The sequence below is a fragment of the Thunnus maccoyii genome, chromosome 5 (assembly GCF_910596095.1).
Source record: "Thunnus maccoyii chromosome 5, fThuMac1.1, whole genome shotgun sequence".
NCBI classification, from domain to species: domain Eukaryota; kingdom Metazoa; phylum Chordata; class Actinopteri; order Scombriformes; family Scombridae; genus Thunnus; species Thunnus maccoyii.
Window position 1 is genome coordinate 7,034,337 of NC_056537.1, and position 23,398 is coordinate 7,057,734.

A 23,398-nucleotide genomic window follows, 5' to 3' on the forward strand; every position below is an offset into this window, starting at 1 on the left:
TGGACTTGGACCAGAGAAAGACCAGTCACCTCACTGCCTGTTGGCAAACACTGTTGTTGCGGCGTCCCGCTGACTGCTGGATGACCGTGAGTGTCGTGCTCTCTGGATGTAAGGCCTTGACCCTAATGGGTGGGGGTGGGTGCAGAGGAAAGATGTAGACAGGCCCTCATGATAAAAGCCAACTTCCCCCATCCTCCCTCCTGTCTTCCCTCCAGCTCTTCCCTCCCTTTTAAGTCTGGATGTGAAAGTCACGATGCCAAATCATCTCTCCACCTCAGGGCAGGGCAGGAGGCCACACCAGAAAATGATAGAGGAAGACATTTGCCTCTTCTCAAACTACCTCACATCATGATAAACTCTTTAGACTCTAGCAGATTGTATAACTATCCTTAACAGTAAGAAAAAAGTTTTAATTTTAAAAAAGCATATTATCTGTGATACAATGACACCTGTTTGTCTCTGTAAAACCACATATACAGAGACACATGTACAGGTACATGATTGAGTTTTTTTTTTTTTACATTTTGGGACTGGTAAAGTGGATTATACTTGTCTGCTACAGACAGGTGACAAAAGGGAAAAACCAGTACAGGTCTGAATGCTTGATCCCTACAGTGAGGGAATCTGGTGGCTCCGTTATGCTGTGGGGGACATTTTGCTGGCATGGTATGGGTCCACTTATCCCCTTAGAGGGAAGGGTCACTGCAAATCAATACAAAGTTGCTCTGAGTCATCGCCTTTATCCTATGATGAAGCATGAGGAGTCACTAAATGGTTTGATGAGTATCAAAATGATGTGAATCATGTGCTATGGCCTTTGCAGTCACCAGATCTCAACCCAGTTGAAAACCTAGCGTTCAGAGACTTGTAGAATCAATGCCAAGGCATATTGAAACTATTCTGGCTGCACATGGTGGCCCAACGCCTTACTAAGACACTTTATGTTATGTTTTGTTATGGTTTTTCCTTTAATTTGTCTGTAGTTGTAACTAAACTTATGAGTCTTCTTTATGTAGTTTTGACCATCATTCCTATCAATAACCGTTTACACTGATTCCTTTGTGGTGATTTCAAAATGTTCCTATATCTCATAAATTTGGTAAGTTCAACCTTATCATATTACAATGCAACCGATACAATGATTGCCAAAACTTAAAAATAACACCAAAGTTGCAATAAATCAGAATATATCAGAATATCCTTTAACCTCCTAAACTCCACAAGGATGCTGGCATCCTCAGCCAACATTACTGTCTTTCAGAGGCAGTAGCAGGCTCAGTTTTAAAGCTGGAGTAAAGATACTGGTATTATATGAAACTAGACGACCTAAGTCTGGAAGGGAGATAAATAACACTCCAAAGTTAGGCTAAATTTTAGCAAGGGAAAAATTGGCACAGCCATTTTCAAAGGGGTCCCTTGACCTCTCAACTCAAGATATCTGAATGAAAATAGGTTCTATGGGTGACCACAAGTCTCCCCACTACAGAAATGCCCACTTTATGCTAATCCCATGCATTTTTATGCATGTAGTACAAATTATTTATTCTAAAAATGGTGTATTTGAATATTTCTGTATATTGGGGTCCCTAAACAGTCTTGGAATTGCATAAATTGGGTATGACTGGAAAGCTGAGACTCTTGTGGATTCAATGGGAGTATAATAAGGGAGTCAATAAGGGAGTTTATGAACAATTTCCAGGACATAAGTGCTTGCCATCCAATTGCAGAAAAAGCTATTCTTATAGAAATCTCCAATTGTCAAAAGTTTTTGATACTAAATCACAGCATGAATTTTTCTATGGTGTTCCTCAAGGTCTTTGTGTCTTAATGTGGTATTTTGGAGGGATTTTTGACCTTTTTTATCAATTCTCAAGTGGTCAAAAATGGTTAAATTTTGCACCAGTGCTGCAACAATTGCTGCAACAACTTATGAGACATAATTGATCATGGGAATGACCATCATATAATTCGATCATAATCTTGAATACACAATGTTTATTGCAGATTTATGACTACAAAAACTTGACATACAGTGGTGAGCTGCATCTTCAATTATTCTTCAGGTTCCCAGCTTTCAGATGATGCATACCCCTTCTATGTGACATATACTGTTGACCTGCTATCTCCCCCTAAAATCCCCTGTCCTCCCATGAAAAAGACAAAAACGGGTCTATGGTAGGGAAGCGGGTAGTGGAAGAGGTTAAGCCCAACTTAATTCCAAGTCTGCAGCTCTGGTCTGTGTAGACTTCATGTCAGGCCAAGAAAGATTTTTATGAAGTTATTAGAACTAAAGTTCAGGAACAAGACCACACCCCGCTCAGTCTCACTAATTCAAACACCTGTGCCTCACTAAACCAACCACCTTTGTATACCTATACAGGTGTGTCTACCCCCTTTCTCTCCCGTTTGTCTCGGTTCTCATGTCCCTCCCCCCAAACCTCATTCTTCTCCTCTCTCTCCTCTCAGTAGTCGAGACGGTGGCTCAGTGGTTAGCCTCACAGCAAGAGGGTCCCGGGTCCTTTCTGTGGTGAGTTTGCATGCTCTCCCCATGTTCACATGGATTTCACGTGCTCCGGTTTCCTCCCATCATCAAATACATGCATTTTAGAGTCGATGCATCCATCTCAGTAATTCTCCTTCTCCCTCTTTCATTATAGGAAAAACTAGGGGATGATGAAGCAGAAACCTCATCGGGATGTGCCCCCACCCTGAGTCTTGACCCCCGGGTTCCTAGATGCTCCAGCCACATCAAGTCTCCATCTGGCGCCCGTTCATCCCCATTCAATCGACCTCTTTTATCCCTCCCCTCATCCCCTATCATCCCACCGTACATGACCTCGACCAGCCTTCAGCCCTCGTTCATCCCCCCAGCAATCAAACCTCTTCGTCCCTCTCTTCTACCCCAATCATCCCACCGCAATTGACCCTCTTCTTGCCAATCCCAATAAGCTATTTTTTTTACATACCGCACAAATGGCATGGTCTTTGTTACAGTGAACAGGGGGAAAAAAAAAAAAAACGTACATACTTTACAACAGGGCTATCAAATATATAGCAAGATTTACCTTTAATATAGTTTCTGTTGCGTGGTGCGCGCCTGTTTTGTGCCTCCACTGGATCCAGCTGGTAAGTGCAGTTTCTAAATAAGGCTAGACGGATGGAGGGATCTACATGTAGGAGAGTAAGAGAAAGAGAGGGTCAAAGAAGGACAAGGCAGCCTTAAAACCAGAAGCAGAAAACCACAACCTAACATTCGGAAAATATTAGAACAGCGCTCTGGTTCCACTGAGGCAGATGCCATTAGAAGTTACAGTCGACATAGACCTGTGTGTCGGCGGAGCAAGATGACAAGAGCCCTGCTATTGGAATCATGCATTTGCAATTCTGATCAAAGAGCAGCTTCCCGCTACATGACTGTGGCATGATAACCGTGGCAGGACTACTGTTTCTTGGAGCAGAGCGGAGGTGAGGTCACCTTTCACTGCAGCCGCACTCAACCACTACAATGAAATGGATTGAAAGTCATCACAGGATGACTTGTCAAGAGGTTTCTTGGCAATCGTTATTTCCTTTGCAGGCTCTCAAATAAGGCCCAATAGGAGGCGACAGGCCCTGGCTTCTGCTGTCTGTTATGGCTCGTTAACGTACACGAGGTGGAAAGGTTCGATGCTGTCGTAGCATGGCTGAAGAAACAAAGACGGGAATGTGGAGGGGCAAAAATTAGTATGGATTTTTTCCTTTTAGAAAATAGTTCTATGCCCTTATAGCAGTTCCCTCCATATTGTCGGGGATATTTGGTGTTAAAGATAAGGAATGAAGATACGGGAATAAAAAATTGTTCAGGTGTAGAGGGATTACTGAACAAAGAAAGCTTTGTAGTTGGGGCGATTTAAGAAGTAAACCATGAGAGCCACCGATCTGCCTTCATAATCTTCATATTTCTTATTATATATAAAAACAGTGAAGTCTAATAATGATTCTGGAAAGCCTGAAATATTACACACACAGGCATAACACCCAAAAGAAACACACAATCCAAAGCTCAAATAAATTCTGTCTATTCAATTCTGCACACACTCACCCAAATGTTTCTTCTGCTGTTGCTTCTTCGACTTCATCTTCTCAGCTCTCTTGAGCATCAAAAGAGCTGTGTGGCTATCAGTGAAGCCCCTGGAGAAAGATGTATCACACAGACAATTCCACTTGATAACACAACTACACACACACACACACACATTGATGGGAAGTGAAAGGCCATCATGAAGACACAGCATACGATAAGATGATAATTTACCATTCTTCAAGAATCTTTTCTGATCTTTTGGAGACACCGCTGAGCACAGAGGTTGAAGCAGGGGATTTGCTTCTGAAATTGCAAATAGATTATTGTCCTCAAAAAGACAACATAAAAAGTACATATTGACAATTATAATCAATATATCTATGCAATCACATTTACTGTATATAACATTGTCATAACAGCAGAAAATATATTAGCAGGTATCAATAATAATGATAAGAAGTTATTATCAAAAGAGATGATCAAAGAAAACTTCCTTATTGTATCCTATTGTTTACAGTAAAACAACAGTGTCCTAGTGGTGGCGGTGGGGTTTAAGCAGGTTTCTTAAAAGGTACATTATCTAAGACTGAAATGTAGATAATGTTGATTCAACCATGACACAAGTATGTTGAATATGTGCATAATTTAGACCAGAGTAGTCATGATTCTCACTTAAAAACTTTGTCAGGCTTTCCATTTATATCCAATCCAATGCACAGTGTTCATTGCCTTTCCGTATTTTTGGGTATCACCCAAAAAAACACTTAATAAAATTAGTTATAGTTGTTTTTATTTAGCTGTTATTTGCAAGAGCAAATAACAACATAAAATCTTGTCAAGTCTTTCTTGGTAATTTGCTTTGGGTCAAATGCATATGCCAATCTCAATATTCAGTTAGGATGCCTGACTGTCACCTATGTACTATATATTCAATAGCTTAATGTAGCAACATCTCACTTTGGGTTTGTGCAGTGTGCAGACTCACACTCATGTGGCATCATTGTGATGTCAGCAAAAAAAACATATTGATAAACATTGTTTACTATTACTGTTATTTCATTTCTCTGTATCAAATGTAATGAAATATTTAACGTGAAAACAGAAATTAGGAGTATAAATAACACATACAAGACAGCCAGTTATTTAGCTGTTGGATGTCCTACCTATCAAAACTCTCTGGGGAAACTCTCTGCCCAGCAGAGTCTACCTGGTCCCCGGCCATCCAGGCCTGTTTAGGCCTCCATATAGGTGGTGGTGGGAGTTTGTACTGGGAGGGTTCAGGAAAGGGCCCAAGAGGCTGAAATACAAACACAGATCAGTGTAAGTAGTAATTTACTGCTCATATCACTTAATTTGTGTAGATTGTTTTTAGCTTATTTTTTAAAGAATGTGCATACAAAAGCTAATAGTTACAGTAGCTTCAAAGATTCTGATTTAAAATGTGTGACTATAATCCTGAACATTTAATAGAGAAAAATATTGAGCACTTTGTGTAGCATTCTATTAGTTCTTTTTAACTTAACTGAGTGGTTCTTTATATTTTAGACTTTGACTTAAAAAAACCTTCTAAGAATCCTTTTCAAGTGTTCAGAAGGCTGTGATGCTGGGGCTCTAAATGGAAAAATAGAGTTTAAGCTCTGTCTAGATAACACACACTCCTCAATATACCTTGGGGAAAATTAAATATAATATATACAATAATGCCCAGTCACAATAAACTCAAGGGCATGTTTTCATTTTAACTATTTGGCTGACACTTTTAACCAGAGTGAGTTTTCACACCCAAGGAATGCTCATATGTAAGTCAAACGTACAGCTTAATTACTCTCCAGATCCCATTTTCTCTTTGTGGAAGTGCTAAATTGTTCATCCCCGCCTTTGATGTATACCTCAGCGTCAACACATTGAGGCCGGCCACGACAGCAGCTGCACCCCATCAGCTGGCCTAAACCGGCTACCATGATGTACAGCGCTGAGCACGCTCCAAAGAAAAGATCCAACGAGAGGTAAATGAAGGGAAAAAAAACAAGACGACAGTCCACCAGCATGAAAAATGACATCTGCTGGTGCTGAGCAACCTTCAGGCCTCCAGAAAATAATCTTGTTTTTCAAGAGAATAAATTTAAAGATCAATCAGGGAGAGTGAGACAAATCCTGGAGGGGATGATAATCAAGATGAAAAAGGGACAGGGCAAGAAAATAACTCTTCTGTTGACATCACACAGGGGCTGGTAAATCCCAAAATTCACCGGTCACTTTCACCGTGTTACCAGCCCACCAGGTTTTACAGAATGTCCCAGGACAGATGTGTTACCTTCTGAGACTGTTCTGACACATGGTCACATCTGGGAGGTGAGTCCTCAGACAGCGGCAATGTCCAGTCTTTCTCCAGTGCTGCCTTTTTGAAAATAAAAGTTTTTTAAACATATATATTTCTTGACAGGAACAGGAGAGGAACAACAGCGAAAAGTGTCTTCAGAATTAAACATATACATATATTTTATAGTGAAGGGAGTGTCGAGGTTGTAATGATATTTTCTGTGAATTTGTGGATGTTTGTTTTGTGTGTCCTCGTTTGCATGCCTACGGGTTTACATGTGTGATGTGTGTTTTTACATCTTTTTAACACGTGTGCTGTTTTTTGTACATGTGTTTGCATGTTTCAGTGGATCTGTGCAGGTTTGTGTGCGTAAAGATAGTCTGGTGGGTAAGAACATGTGTGAGTTTATGTATCTTTGCGTAGGCCTACACGCAGGTCTGTGTGTCTGACGGGATATGGGGTGAGGCATTACTGAACCATGAAAGTGAGGAACACATGAACTTGTGTACATACCTCATCAAAGACAAATTCATCTATGTCTACCTCCTCAAAGGTGTCATCCTCTCTGGTGTGTGGGCATGTGACAGCAGCAAGAGCAGATGTGAGCCTCCTCCTCAAAGTAAAGCCCCTCCAGAACGCCTGGAGGTACCCAAAAAACAAATGGTACAAAACTCTCCATGAATCACGGGGCAAACGTAAATATTGTGTGTTATCCCATTAGAGAGATAAAACATGTTAACCTCTCTTTTAATTGCTGAGTGTTCTGCTGTCTGAACTCTGCGTGACTCCGGGCTGCTCCAAGACAAATGGAGCTCCAGTGTGCCTCTAAATCCTCCAATTCCCAGTGGGCTGGGGGGGGGGGGCACACTTCACTTCAAGTTCAGCCGAACACGAATCCTAGAACTCTTACTACCGCACTTCTTTGGAATCTGATTAATCACTCCGTACCTCCCCAACATGCGCGCACACACACACACACCTCCTGCCACGACCATCCACACCACCACCCCCACCTCTACTTTAGAGAGCCCTAAAGGACTCATCAAACACTTTTTGTGTTGAAAAGAGATTTGGGAGAAGTGTTGAGTAGCATGTTTTTCAGAACAGCAGCTTACACCTCTGTGCAGAGGATTAGCTGGGTAAGCCTTGATAGCACGTATGAGGCTTGAAGATGGATGTTCAAGGGTGAAACATGGACATCTCCACATATCTACTTTGCGAAAGTGAACTCAGCCTTCAGCTACAATAATAGGGTCCTTAATTACATATTGACAGGTTAACAAGCCTGTCTCTTGTCTGTGCTGAAAAAGCAAATTAGGTTTTGAAACCATTGGGTATGTTAACAGTTTTATGGGGATTTGTGCTGAAACGATTAGTAGATTAATTGAGCAGTAAATTAAATTAAATTAGTCAACAAATGTTATAATTGATTAATCATTCAAGTCATTTATGAAGCAAAAATACCAAACATTCACTGATTCCAGCTTCTCAAATGTGAGGATTTGCTGCTTCACTCTTTTTCCCCTCATTGTAAATATAATATCTTTAATATAATATCTTTCAGTTTTGGACTCTTTATCAGACAAAAAAGCAATCTGAAGACATCAATGTCACCTATAGGAAATTGTGATGATGTTTCATGACATTGTATAGACTCAAAGATTCATCTAGATACATCCATGAACATAATGAACATAGTGACCTAGTGGATGGATTGACTGAACTTGACTAACACATAATTATTACCCAAAAATAATATGTGATATGTCAGATATCCCAAATACTGTCAGGCATAGCCAGAATATTGTGCCCAGTGCTTTCCCAGTCAGGTCGAAGCTCTGGAAGAACCTGTTACTGCAGCATGGGAAGAAGGAAAATACTCTAAATTTGTATCTATAAAAACCACACTGGTTTGGCACTAAAGTAAGGTAACGAAAGTGTCCTTTCAAAATAGCATTAGAGGGAAACTGGAAAAAATGAAAAAATTGGCAAATGAAAAAAAAAAAAAAAATCCATGTGATCTGCAGGGGTGACAAAGGCAACAAATATGGATTGAAAAGTGGTGCGCCTAAATTATAGCCCGATTACAAAAAATGTCCTGGATTTTACCTGGATGACAGTCGCTGCATGATCTTGACCAACAACGTTCCACTTAATACAGGAAGGTCTTGACTCTGGCGTTCCACCATCTCCTCCTTTTCCTCCTCCCTTTTCAGCTGTGGGGGGGCTGATGATGTTCCCACATTTCTGTCTGTATTTCCTCCACTGCTGCTGAATCACAACTGCTGCTGTGCTGCTCCAAAAAAGACACACACACAGACAAATATACGCAGGCACACAAAGTGAGAGATATACATGATGTCATAGCACCTTCATCTTTCAAAACATGAATTTATTTCTGAGCAGACATCTGGAGAGCAGGACTCTGGAGAGTTTAAGCCTGTCCAGAGCCACCCTTCATATCAAAGATCTATTGTCCTCCCAAAGATAGCGCAGCGTTAATGATGAAGCTGCGTGTTAAAATGAATAAGATGTTCAACATCTTTTGCTATAAATCACATAGAGGAGGTTCCAATGAAGACAAATACTCTGCAGCAGAAACTAATAAAAAGCTGAACTGCTATAAAAAGAATTATATAAAAAGAGGTTTGCTTTAACTCAGCAGTGTCCAGTTGTGTGCCATGAAAGGTTTTGGTGTTGGATGGAATCGATGTACAGAGCCCTAACATGTACAGAAGTGGACACCACTGACTCAAATAGAACATTTGGTGAATTACTTTTTGAGGTCCAGGTCTTGATGGTTGGACACAGCTGCCTTTTTGAGACTGGCGGACGTCATTTCTCTCTTTGTTGTAAAGGAATGAAAACTGCCAGAGTTAACTTTGAAAACTGCTGACTTCATCTCTGGCCCAGCTGTGACAGTGTCTAATGCGCCATGCCAACTGTCTGTGGCTAAGTTCTCCTCAAAAGTCCGGTAGCTGCTTCTGATACTGTCCTCCCTTGGAATTAGTGGTGAGACTTTTCCAGTGAACTCCATTCCAGGTCGCTCATTAAGCTTTCCAGCACTGCTGCTTTCCTCATCAAGTGCTTCGTCAGGTGTTGTTTGGCCTGAACCTCTTTGTTTGTCAGCAGCAGTAGTGTCACCGTACTCATGGGCAAATCGCTGGTCCTCAGCCAGCTGCAAAGCCTCTGTGAAGTGTCGGCAGCAGGTCTTTACAGAATCCAGGGAGAACGAGGCATTGCTGTGAATATAGATGCACAAAAACACACAGTTTTAGGCATGAGTGCTTAATGTTTAGGATGTCTGCCTCTACTGTAGGTGGGCAGGGGACCCCATGACATTTTCTGTCAAGATATTTTCTCATCTTTACTTTTTTACAGATGGAATAACCTATATTTTTGAGGTACTATCTGATTAAGTTAACATTATTTCAAAAGATGTATCTGGGGTGTAAATCAAACCTTTGAAATAAACAGAATGGAAACCATGCAAAGGCTTAAGAATTTCAATCCACACAAACATATAAAAAGACACAAAATCAAATAGTAAATTAATGAAATATCAGGTTTTGTTTCTTATTCTTCACAGTTCTTCTGAGGTAAGGTAAGGTGAGTGTGTGCCTGCGTTGAGTGCCTGCTCTGTGTGTACCCTAATACCATATAATGTCTCTTTCATTGAAGGGATAAACTGACTACAAAGCCACCTCAATGGAAACTTAATGAATCTATTAGCATTGCTTGACTCTGCTCCCCCCCCCCCCTCTTAAACCCTGAGGGGCCAGAGACACTTCACTACCCAGCCAGTCTGGAAAACCAGTAGCCTTAGGTAGAACAGCTTCTTCTCGACAAAGACTTAGCTCTTCATTCTCAGTGGGACAAGAGAGAGAGGAGTCGGGAGGTCCGAAAGGATTGTGACCCCAGTGACCCCCCCCCACCCCCCTCCCCTCTCTGTACCTGCTGGTTCACTCCAGGGTCACTGTGAACATGTATAACACTGGTATACTAGAGCAGGAAGGAAGAAAAAGGAATGTTAAAGCTTTAATACAGAATGTTTATCACATGTTTAAGACACATATGGAGCATTACTAGTCGGTGTCTGTCTGTAACCCTGTGTGTAGATGACAAAATCAACATCTTTTCAGTTAGATTTCAGGAACTCCAATAATGGTGGAAAGCAGTAAGAAACTGAATACCAGCTAAGGTGAATACAAGGACTGCACAATCTACAGAGATTTTTGTGTGTTTTTTATTGCAGCTTGAATCTGCTTCTACAGGAGTCGCTTTACTGATGCCAGTTACATCAACTTCAGGATAGATGTCAGCTCACCAAGATTAATGATGTTTCGGAGAAAGTGTTACACTTCAGAAACTCAAAGCCAATAGACAGTAGCAGCCCGCTATTTGTAGGAATCACAAACTTATTCTATGATTTCTAGGAGACAAATTATGTCCAATATCAACATTCAGTGCAATTATGTAGCAAGGTCAAAACTAAGGATGGTGGTTACTGCATCTGACACTCATGTGTTCACACTCTGTCATAGATCAACCATAACCACAATCTTTCACTAATCATATCTATACTTTAACCACACTTTTATAAAACATTGACACTGACTGTTCAAAAACATGTCACTTAACATAATCCAAGGTTTTCCGGGATCATCCAATATCAGTGTTTTGTCTAGCAATAGGGTTGTTTTAAGTTCATTCTCCTCAATAAACATCTAGTAAACTAGATTATATGAAATCAGATAAAGTTAAATTCGACTTAAGAAAAGAGTAAAAAACATTCTGCACAAGAGTCTTAACAGAGTCTTAACTGATGCTTAAGATCATTTATACAGACAATTGAAGGCTTACATGTAAAGCATCCATTGAACATTGTAATTTATGATAAGAAAATTAAATTATTGTCAAAACACCGAGCAAGTGTTCAATGAAAAGCACAAGCACTGTAAAGGCCAGGGTTACTTTTCTGCCTTTATATAAAAATAAATAAATACTGTATACTGTAACTAAATGTAACACATTTTTTATTACAGTATATGATATGCAAGACTAGATTATAAAATTTCTCTTCTTAACTGCATATGCTTGTATTCTTTGGTCTCTAAACCATGGTAACATACAGTATCTGTATGTATTCTTAAGTATGCACGTATTGTAGTGTCTTGTTGAATGTTGGCTGTAAAGAAAATTGCCCTGAGAGGACATTACGCTATTGTGTTAGCCTTCCAGCTTGCAGCTTCTGCCTCTAAAAGACAGTTGCAGTGTTCTGCAGCAATGGATGTATGCAAAGAGAATATAGAACATGACCAGGAGAGGAAAAAAGTAGAAGCCATTTTTTCCCCTCTAAAATAAAAACAAACTTTTTATTAGTATATATGGATTTGTCTATCACATATGCTCACTCTAGGAGGGAGAAATATTAGTCTACTATTAGACACTTAGAAATTTTAGTTCCATTCACTAAAAAGTCTAATGGAGGTGTAAAATAGAGTACTTTTGTGAGGAAGAAGAAGGGTATTTTTGAGCTTCTACCCTCCACCCCGTAAAGAAAAGTTGTGAAACCATACCCCTGAAAAACCCCATGGTTTCCCACCTTATAGCCACCAGTGGACTGGCGTGTGGCACTCTTCTCACCTCCTCTAAACCTCAGTCTGACACAGGGTCAGGCCAGGGGTTAAATGGCTGTGTTGGTCCTTGCAAAGCTCCCAGAATGGCTCATTGTCCAGAGGCCAGGGGGGTAGAGGGCACACAGTGAGGGGTGAAGCAAAGGGAGCGCCATGCTACCCCCCAAGCCATAGGAGTCCTCAGTGTGACCCGTACGGGTAGCCGCAGCCACGTTTCATCTTTTGTGCTGTGTAATTTGGAAGGGTCACGAAGATAAGCAGAAAGTTGACCACTGTTTTAAGTGTTGGTGGTCTATCTTGCATAGGAGCATCAATGTGTGCGGAGGCCAGTGACATCGAAGGACTTGTGAAAATAGATGGACGTTGTCTTTAGGCTCACTACACCCTGTGTATCAGACATAACAAGAGGATAGCTGACATTCCCGACCGCTTCATGTCTGTCTGTCTGACAGACTGATTGACACAAGATTAAAAGCGTAACACGACCTCTTATATATGGATTTTTTTTTGCCAATTATGTTGTCTTATCCAGTTCAGTTTTAAATCTTTTCTGCACTGCCAAGAGTTGTGATTGATTTCTTTATATAAAGAACAGTGTCAGGATAAATAAAAGGGAAAAAGAGACCGCTATACAAGACATTGTTACTACAATACATGGTCACTTTATTACTCTTTTTTCCAATTAGGACACCTCTAATGAAGCCAAATATGAATGAACAAATCTGAGCTGAGCATTTGCTTCCTTCCCACCTTTCCATGTCAAGCTGCTTCAGAAATCAGTCCTTCAGACATTTTCACTTCACCAACACATAGGATGTAAATGTGATATCCTACTATGCTTAAAAATTAACGGTACACATAGTTGATCTCTGGTGTCGTAAGTTATTTGGTTTAAAAATTAACACCTCCCATCACAGATTTCTCCTTGATGGGTCCATGACAGTTTTGCAAAGTAAGCCACATAAATTCTGGGGTCAAACACCCATACACCAACTCTCTCCAATCAGCATTCACCCACAAGCAGTTAATCATTTAGCTTTTACCTGAGCTCTTCGTTGTGCTGCCGCTGTAAATCACGGGTCTGCTGAAGCTGAGCCTGACAGAACGTTAGGAAGCTGCCTGAGGCCAAGCTGACCTGTTGAACAGCAAGGGGTGATAGAAAGGAGTCTGTCTCCTGGCCATCAATGGCCCTCAGGCCAGGCACTGCTTTTTGCATAGCGGATCTGTAAAGGAAAGCAAACTGGGTAAAATATCAGCGGTCAATAAGACTGTTTCAATGCCCTAATTTTATTTTTTAGTTTCTATAATATCAACCCGGTCAAAAATTCATACGAATCATTCACAATTCATTCATTCAAAGGAATTGAAACTACAATAATGTCTTTCAAATAAATTAACTGATATTCTAAATATTTCATTTAAAATTAATAATTTTACACATTTAAGTGTATGAATGCATATTTAAATGCATGTTAAAAAAAGATAAGTGAACAAAGCTTGGTAATATCTTTAAATATATTGATACCAAGACCTTTTCAACTGACACATTTACATTACAGTTCAGTTCATATAAGTATGCTCTTGCTGTACTGTACTTCTACATTCAATAGTACAGTGTCTTGAATGCAGTCTTTACCACTACAGTCAATACAAACAATTAAGAGTCTTACGCTTAGTATAAACACAGTATATTCAAAGAGGATGAAGGCCTTTGAGAGCAATATGAACAGACATTTTAGATCCAGCAGACATGAGAAATTTGTAAAATTAGACTGAAGTTTTAGAGAATGAGGCTCTGTGAGGGTAGTGGGAGTGAGACATGACACTTTGGCCTACAGGCTTTTGCCAAGAATTATCAGCATGATATGACTATCACTTTTTATTCAACAAGCCCAGCAGGTCAACAGAGGGCTTTCAGACTGCAGTTGAAAAGACGTTCATTTCTGTTCTGTTTTGTATTTCAAGTTGATCATTTAATCATTGATACAACTGATCAAAGTAATATTTTGTCAGCCAATCATTGCCTCATTGTAAACACATATGTAAATCTGTATAGCAGAGTGGGTAGAAAGTTGCACTAAAACTGCAAGGGTTAGGGGAACCATTCTCTGTTTAGCTTCCCAGCAAAAATTCGAGAAGACATTTCAGGTCCCACTGGGGCCAATCCGTACATGCTGAGTACACTGTACACTTTGTCCTCTGGACTAACCAGACTCGTCTACTAATTGTGATTTGGTGAATTCAATGTACTTCCTCTACTGGTACAAATGATGCACACTGTGATCTGCAATGGAATTACAATCTGATTACACTGCGGGACATTTAACATTATTGTATACTTTATATTTAATTCTAAAAGTATATTTATCCAACCACTTTGGATAAACACCTCTACCAAATGGCATATATTAGGTAGTATCAGCCTTCAAACTGGAGGGGAGCCCTGAATGTCTGAGTCTGGGGGAGAGGTAACTGCTGCCCGAGGCTAAGGATGTACAAGCAGAGGAATCCCAACTATCTGTCAGAGAAACAGACTCAGAGCATCCACCAGCAGAGCACTGGCCAAATGTGGTCTGTGTTCAGTGGGAAAATGTGGAGCTGGAAACTCTACAGGACACTAGGGAATGGCAACAATAAAATGAGTAAAAAAAATACAAGCCCACAGGCTACAAAGTCGATTTTTTAAAACATTATGAACAACTAGGTTTTTCAAAACTGATTCCCAGAGCACCATATGCTCTCAAATCTTGTCTAGAAAGTCACCAGAGTAGGATAAAACATGTGGCAAGGGAGAACCTCAAATTGATTCATAATGTGAGCTTTTTGTGAATATTTGAGTACTTTTTATTTTATATCTCCTTACATTCAGACTCTTTCAAGATGCTCGATTTTACTGTGATGTTTCAATATTGTCATATTCAGTCTGTATTGTAGCACAACTGAAGATGAAACAGAGTGACTCCAGTGAAAAAAATAAAACAAAATAAGGTGATTAGGAGTTATCCTGGAGCTTAAAGTGAAATAACATTCTGATTCAGGTTTGGACTGTGAACCTTATTCTTTAAATGCTTGGAGAGGATTTAAAACTGCATAAATGGTTACAGTGAAAGCCTTCAGATTTTTCCCGACCTTACTGCCACCCTGAGACAAAGACATGACCACGGAGGGTGGGATCTGTGTATTGTCAGAGGGATACAGTTTTGATGTGGTCTCTCCGACACAGATCAGGATTACATTCCAACCCAACGGGCATGTTGTCTGGCTGACTGTTTTCAAATGAAGCTCAAACCCCAAATAGGACCTTTTGATCGTTACATGAGCTCATTGAGGTAGGGAGTGTAATTCAATTCAGGGATGGATGCCACAGGGGGGTGGGGGCAGCATGGGTAGTGAGTATACGCATCTTAACCAGCTCCTGCATATTTATGTTTTAATAGAGTAACAAACATCATTTTAGCCCTCTTAATTGTTTTTTATTTTCAAACCACTCAATATACATCTCGATATGACAGAGAAAGGTAGTTCTTGACACATTAGCAAGAAAGCTAACCCCCCGCTATCACCCAAACATGGCAACAACAAAGAAGGAGACCTACCCCTCTCATCAGTAGTCAAAACTATTGAAACTATTGAACCTATTGAAGCTACTACGGACTCATTTGGTTCATGTCTCACTGAAACCTCACAACAAGATTGTGATGACAGAATTACTGCACCCAAGGCCAAGTATGAAGCACTGGAGAAATGCAACAAGTTGCGGGAGGATTTCTCCGTTTTTTTTTCGTCGTCTCATTTTTGTTTTTGTCCGAAGGTTTTTTACAGTCTAGAGTCTTTACATAACGCTTGGGGATTTGTTCTATACACCATCTGGAATTATGGCTAATATCAAAACATTTAGAGTGTGTTCTTGGAATGTTAACAGGATTCAGGGCCCTATTGAATGCAAGCACTGATCCAAGAGACTCAACTAAATGACAGTGAGCATTCAAAATTAAAAAGAGAATGGTTGGGCCAGGTCTACTATTCCTCCTTAATACTAAGAGCGGGGGCGTAGTTCATGAGTCCTTACCCCTGACAGAGGTGGAAATTAAGGCTGACGCATCGGGTTGGTATGCTATGATTAAGGGGACACTCCATGGAGATGCTGTTTCCTATCTAAATGTTTCCCTGATTTTTACACTACAGTGTTTTCCTTGTTCTCAGTGGACTGTTGAGTCCTATGTGGTGGCTGGTGACTTCAACTGTTGCCTAAACCTGCGTCTGGACAGATCTTATAAAACAGCACAGTCTAATTTGGGGCATGGTCAGTCTCTACTTGGCTGCTATACATCATACATTTTGATATAATGTAACATATATAAGGATATACATTTTATTGACACATGGAGGACTCTTCATCCCATCAACAGGTATTATACATTTTATTCAAAGGTTCACAAATCATCCTCTAGAATTGATTATTTTTTCACACAAAAGTACAATACTTCAAGGAGCCATGGCGGTTTACAAATCACCCTCTTAAGGATCCTAATTTTAAACTGTATCTTACAGAACAGTTTAATCATTTTATCACTGAGAATGACACCCCAGGTGTGTCTCCTAGTTTACTCTGGGAAACCGCTAAGGCTGTCATCTGTGGCTTTACTATATCATTTACAGCAAATCTAAAGGAAAAGCAGAGGGCTGAACATCAGATTCTTGAACAACAATTAAGCAAGCTACAGGGAGAGTTTAACCTCAACCTTTCAGAGGACCTGAGACCTCAGATTGACACCACTACAGCAGCTCTAGACACTCTCCTATCTATGGAGGCTCAGAAATCTATTCTGTCTGCTAAGCATAGGATGTATGAATTTGGGAACAAGCCAAGTAAATATTTGGCAAATTTAGTCTAGGTAAAGGCTGGCTCCCAGACTATTCCAGTTATAAAAGACAGACCTGGTAGAAGAATTTATAACAACAAGGATATTAACAACTCATTCCTTGAATTCTATGAACATTTATACAGTGTCAGACTGCCTCAGTCTCAGATACGCAGAGAGAGCTGCTGAACAGGCCTGTCATTCGCGAGGAAGTCATAGATGCTATCAACGATCTACAAAATAACAAGGCCCCGGGACCTGATAGTCTGACCCAAGAATTTTATAAAGCTTTCGAGAGCCTGTTGATCAACCCGTTGCTCAATGTTATCCTACTCCTTTGAATCTGTCATTGACAGTATGATGGACGCAAACATTTCATTAATTCTAAAAAAGGGCAAGCCTGCAGATGACTGCACCTTCTACAGGCCAATTGCTTTGCTGGACATGGACTAAAAATTACTATTTAAGGCTTGAAGGTATCGTCCTAGATATCATTTCAGAGGATCAGGCTGGTTTTATACATGATCGTAATTCATGCAATAATGTATGGAGACTTCTAAATCTCATACAGTATGGCACAAAGTTGAAGGCCAAATCTCTAGTGATTTCCCTTGACGCGGAGAAGGCCTGTTGGGCGTCCTCTCAAAATTGAACTTAAGTGACAACTTTATTAAATGGATATCTCTCTATATGCTTCCCCTCGTACCTCAGTTATTAAAAATGGCCTGAAGTCTCCTGCATTCACAGTGGGGCGGGGCTCCATACAGGGTTGTCCAGACTCACCCCATTTGTTCGCCCTCGCCATAGAGCCCTTGGCAGAGGCCATTAGAAGTAAGGCAGGTCCCACGTAGCATAAAATCTAACCTATGTGCAGACGATGTTCTGCTTTATCTAAACAACCCTGAGGCTTCTATTCCAAGAGCAGTTGAGATAATTAGATCCTTTGGCCAATTTTCAGGTTACAAGATTAATTGCTCTAAATCTGAGGCAAGGCCCCTGACCCCTAATGTATCCCAGTACCCAACTTGCTCTGACTTTTTTCGTTGGTCCTTGTCAGGTTTTATCTACTGGGGTATACATATTACCCCCTCCCCTCTCTGGCCTGTACAATGCTAATTCCGTGCCCTTAATTCGCAAGATTAGAGAAGACCTGGCCCACTGGGCAGCCTTGTCACTGTCTCTCCTAAGAAAAGTGAACCTTTTTAAGATGAATATAGTTCCACAATTGTTGTATCCCTTTCAAATGATCCCGGCTCTTTCGACAAGGAAATCACTTTTGCCCATAAACAGCTCTTTGTCTTCCTTTCTTCGGAGAAATAAGCAAGCTAGATTGACACTTACTTACCGGATATTAAACGTTACCAAATTGCATGCCTCTGTAGTTATATGTGGCAGTGGTTTAGAGATGATCCTGAATCTACCTGGCTTACCTTGGAGGAGCCACACACACACACACACTCTCTCTCTAGCCCCTTTTACACAGCGTGTTCAAGGCAGGAATACTGCGCCTTTATTTCGCCTAGCTATTCTGTATAAAAGGTACAGACACAGAGTCAGGGGGCAGAGTTGCTCTGCCAATAAGCCGGCTACAGAGGTAATCACAGAGCCGGATCGATGTCTGTGTAAAAGGGACAGCTGGCATGGCAGGGCAGGGAGCTGACATTGATGTGTTACATGTCACACCTCTGAATCTGGAATGCCGGCCCTTGGAGGGGTGGGTCATCCCTCCAAGGCAATGGTAGGGGAAACACTGTCTCCCTAACATTTTATATGCCTCTAAGAAATGGGTTTGTTTTAATGTAAAGGGTAATCTTATCCTACAAAACACTCTTAAAGTCTAGAGACTGACAAGAAAACTAGAAAACCAAGAGGGCTTAATCTCTCTCCTCACACCTGTCCACTTAAACCCAGAACTGGTTTGGTCGACCACACCTTCTCCTTGTGGTCTCGAAGGGGTATAAGGACTGTGGGCGATTTGGTGACATTGGCATTGTGATACCTTTTGATCAGCTCAGAGAGAAGTACAATCGTCCTCAAAATAACTTTTTCAGATATTTGCAAATACCCAGTTTTATCACTTCGGCTATTAAGTTGCACCCCAATGGGTTTTCTCTTTCGGCTGTGGAGTAGGCTATTCAAAATCCTGACACCAGAAAACTTATTACCAGGTTTTATAGGTTTTACAATCAGCAGCACTGAGCCTTAGCCCCTCTTCACTGAGGATGCTTAGGGTGCTTCTTTTTTGTGCGAGGAGATGTGTTCTGGAAACCTAAGGGACAGTGGATTTCAAACACTGTCCCTTAGGTTTCACATTGGATTCAGAGTGTTATGGAGCTTATCCCTTTAGAAGCTATAAGCTTCTGGCTCAAGGGCAAACCTTTTTTTATTTGGGACCCCTTCCTAGACTATATTAAAGATGACAGGACCCAGGCCCTTCAGAGTGGTCTCTATAGACTAGCATGAACTGATATCTCGAGGTACATTTGCATGTATGGCTTGGTGTTTAATATGCCATTATCCCGTCATTATGCCTGATTACCCTTGTTATATCCAATTGTATAAATCCTCTGTCTTGGTCTTCATTTATTATGTGCATTTATTTGTATTTATTATGTGTATTTATTATGTTTTTTGTATATTTATTTATTGTATTGTGTGTGTGTGTGTGTGTGTGTGTGTGGAGAATGTGTTTTAATTCAGGGTAGTTTGGAAAAGATGGTACAAATTTCTATCATGCCCTTTCATCCTTAATTGTCTGACTCTTGAGAAATCAATAAATATACTCTTAAAAAAAAGAAAGAAATGGACGCTACATAGACACATTTGGTAGAACACAGTCGACCTATGTACAAATAATTAGAAACCACAAGTTGATGTTTACAATGGGTGATTCTAATTAAAGAATTGGGAGACATATTTTGGTTGTTCTCAGAAAGAGGATTTTTATCTGTACTGTGATAACCACAGCACTAGTCTTCCTTCTGTTGGAGGTTTGTCAAGACTTTCAAAAAAGCTACATTTTACCTACAATAATATCTGAAACTCATATTTTGTGAAAGAGAGCAGGACCTATACATTTTAAACAATGTGAAACTAGTAACAGTTTATCTACACTGACTACACTTGGACTTAAACCTGAACCTTTCCTAAATTGATATAAATTTCATCCTCCTTTCTGAGGGAAACACTGTTCTTGGCTCACATTCCTTCATCTGCGTCCTCCTTCTCCAGCCTGCATGAGCACAAGTCCGTATTTCATTTAGTGAAGACTTCCTCCAAAACACAGGCTCTTAAAGTGGCCCTGATTAATCAGGCTCAGTGTTTTCTTCTTCCACGTCTCCTGGATCATGGGCTGCCTACAGGGAGTGTAATTCTTAGCGCTTGCCTTTTGGTGCTTTAATTTAGCCAGTGTTATCACTGGCCCGGGATGAAAGGGCCAGGGCATGAGTGTGGAAATACAGAGGGTTAATTCCACTGTTGGCACTGGGGGTTAAATAAAGTTCACTGAAATATTAAGGTTATGTTTCAGTTAAGGCTTAAGAGGGGAAAAATGTCCACAAGTAACCTATTTTTTAAGGGAGTTTTAGACAGAAAAAACCCACTAAACTAGAAAATTTACAAATAAAAATAGAAATTTCAAGTTCAAACTGTAAGCATTACTGAACGACTGGCCAGTAGTGCACAAAGCATCAATGTTTGACGTGTGCAATTGACATTTGACTCTTCTCAGATATGATGTTGCTGATTTAAAGGTGCAAACTTAGAGTCCCAAAAATTACCAATGAAATCTCCCAATACAACAGTCTAAATGCTGTCTTCTATTATTTTCTAAAACTGAAACATTAATGGCTTTTTTGGCAGGAAAGTGAAGTGTAGATTTTCATGTTTTGGATATTTTGCTGGTACTAAATGGGTGTGAGTGTAACAGCTGACATCATTGCTCATGACACGCCAATAGAAGCACGAAGAATATAAGTGGTCATTGCATATTTTACATATAAGCTCACTGCAACTGTCCTAACACGAGGAAAATATTTAGCCACAATAAGTGAATGAGCAAATTGACACTAAAAGATAATTGATTTTTCTGTTGTATCAATATTTGGGAAATTACGAGCGCTAAGTATGGCGTACGTACACACGTGTCAGTGGCACGTTGCGGTAATCTAATAGCGGACGCGGATCACAGCGCTAATCCTGGGAAGCGGACAGGAAGGCCTGTGTTCTGCTGGAATGTTTAGACTACCTGAGCCAATAGACTGATTTTGTGATAGAGGAATACTGGCTTTTCGCTGGTATGTTCCTTTGAACATCCATCACAGCAAGTGATATTTCATAGCAAAGAAAGCTGAAATTGAAACTTTTTTTCCACAGAACCTCCAGAAAGAACAACGGAAATTTCTAATTACATTATCTTGGCTTGAAACTGTGTAGCAGGTACTGTGGAGGAAAACGTGGTACACTATAGGTGAACTGCCAATTAAAAAAGTGGAGAGCGCATTCAAATCATCTTTATACAATAGTTTTTCCCTATTCCACAAGATTCCACAGATGAGATAACAATTTATTTAGATCCTGGAGAACAGTAAGCCATGTAATTTGCTCCAACTCCTACGTCCAACCTTCAACTTACCTCCAGCCACTCTCCTGCTCAAGAGGATTCCCCACGAGATGGACCTCTTGCAGGAATTGACATCCCTCCAAGCTCTCACACACGTTCTTCAGCTCTGAAAGAGAAGCAGAGAAACAACTTCCCCTTGTCAATGCGTATTTTCCAACCTATTCGTCATTGTCTAATCTAGTTGTGGTGGGGCTACATCCACTGGAAGAAATAAAAAGAGATGCGTTCCAGAGACTTGTGCACTAATGCATCTTATTTCCATGAAGTCATATACCTGGACTGCCAAAATGAATGCAGTAGCATTCTATAAAAAGGTGGGATCATAGGGGTTTATGGCTAAAAATATATTTGGTGCACGTAAATGTATGTATTTTGTTAAGTGCAATCAATCTGTGGCTGAGTGGGAGTACGGGAATGTCAGCATACAGATGGAATGCAATGAGAACCTGAGAAGGGTTGAGCTAATTTTTCAGTGTCACATATTGGCTGTAAAGTCAGTAAAAAAGAAAAGACGAAACAACACAGGTTTTGAATTCATTCATGTTACATGCAAAGTAGAAGCTGGTATGCTTTATGAAGACGAAAAGGGATTTATAGTCTGTTTAATCAAGACAACCTGTTACCTGATAGGCAGTTGAATCGAAGATCAATGCTTGCAAGGGACACAAAATCAGACATGGAGGGCAGCTGGGTAATTCTAGGAAACACAGATAAACACTGTAACACAGCTGAATGCTACACTAAGTGTTTAGCTAACATTCAGCATATATCTAGATTCTTATTCTTTTTTTTTAGTCGAAGAGCTCATTTACGTCTTCATGTTTCTATCACAAAACCAAGCAGATATCAAATAGGACTTAAGGAACATACCTGTTTTGGGCCACAGAGAGGATTTGCATGAGGGGAAGCCAGCAGGCAGTGAGGCCCTGCAGGGAGGAGATGCTGTTGTCATCCAGATGTAGCTCTCTGAGGAGGACCTGGTTGTTCAGACTAGGGGGCTGACGGACAAACGGGGTGAAGTTGTCAGTTAACACTGGTCACACTGAGGGGTTAGACTAACTTTACATTGCTGCTGCTGGTCCAGCAGCACCTAAATGACCCCGTCCATCAATGTCAGTTGTTTTAGTCCTGCTGTGTTTACAGTCATCAGTGTCGGCCACAAGTGAAACTCTGTAGGGACCTTTGGAAATACTGAAGATGTATACATTATCATACAAATGACTTTTGTTCATATGTTTTTTTATTTTGCATGTAACTTTTTCTTGACTTTGCCACATAAATTACATGTGAGTTAAAATCTCAAAGAAAGAGAAAGATAAGCTTCAGTAATTGCACATTTTTTTCTCTAACTGTTGATTATTCTCAATACAGACATTTGGGCATTTCATTTTTGGGTATAATTAATAACATTAATTAATTACTTTCATTCAGGTGTGTCAGTGACAGGGCCTTGGTATTGTGCATGCTGACACTTTCTCTCTTTTAGTTTGAATGAAACCTGTATAAGTGACCAATTCAAAAATGCATTTCCGCCTTCAGTTTGATGTTTCTGGTCTCGTAGGTCTAATTTCACCTTTTTTAAACTTGTAAATTTGCACTTTCAGACATTGTTTCCCTTCCCCTCATGAATTCTAACCATCTATCCATTATCTATGCCTGATTTTGTTAGGTTTAAATAAATTAGTCCATATGTATTTGTTATACTTTTTGAGATTTTAGTTTGAAGGTTTGATATCCATACCAGATGCCTACTCTAATGTTCATATTATTTATCACTCCAAGTAGCCTCAAACACCTATCTCTGGGAAGGGAATTTGCTTCTGCTTCTGAATTACAAAAGGTGAAAAAATAAATGGACGGTAAACACACTGTTTTTGAAATTAGGTTTTCCTGCTG

At 40.2% G+C, this 23,398-nt stretch overlaps 1 protein-coding gene across 1 annotated transcript in view; it reads right to left on the reverse strand.

Moving 5' to 3' along the window:
• lrriq1 (leucine-rich repeats and IQ motif containing 1) overlaps positions 1-23,398 on the reverse strand; it is a 43,833-nt gene that overhangs the window by 13,296 nt on the left and 7,139 nt on the right. Inside the window, exons 12-23 of the mRNA XM_042411700.1 lie at positions 22,373-22,500; positions 22,126-22,199; positions 21,515-21,608; positions 13,063-13,242; positions 9,161-9,625; positions 8,493-8,676; positions 6,897-7,022; positions 6,378-6,461; positions 5,227-5,360; positions 4,295-4,366; positions 4,082-4,170; positions 3,066-3,167 (exon numbers count right to left, since the gene is read on the reverse strand). Coding sequence (XP_042267634.1) covers positions 3,066-3,167; positions 4,082-4,170; positions 4,295-4,366; positions 5,227-5,360; positions 6,378-6,461; positions 6,897-7,022; positions 8,493-8,676; positions 9,161-9,625; positions 13,063-13,242; positions 21,515-21,608; positions 22,126-22,199; positions 22,373-22,500 — 1,732 coding nt within the window. The remainder of the gene's footprint in view (positions 1-3,065; positions 3,168-4,081; positions 4,171-4,294; positions 4,367-5,226; positions 5,361-6,377; positions 6,462-6,896; positions 7,023-8,492; positions 8,677-9,160; positions 9,626-13,062; positions 13,243-21,514; positions 21,609-22,125; positions 22,200-22,372; positions 22,501-23,398) is intronic.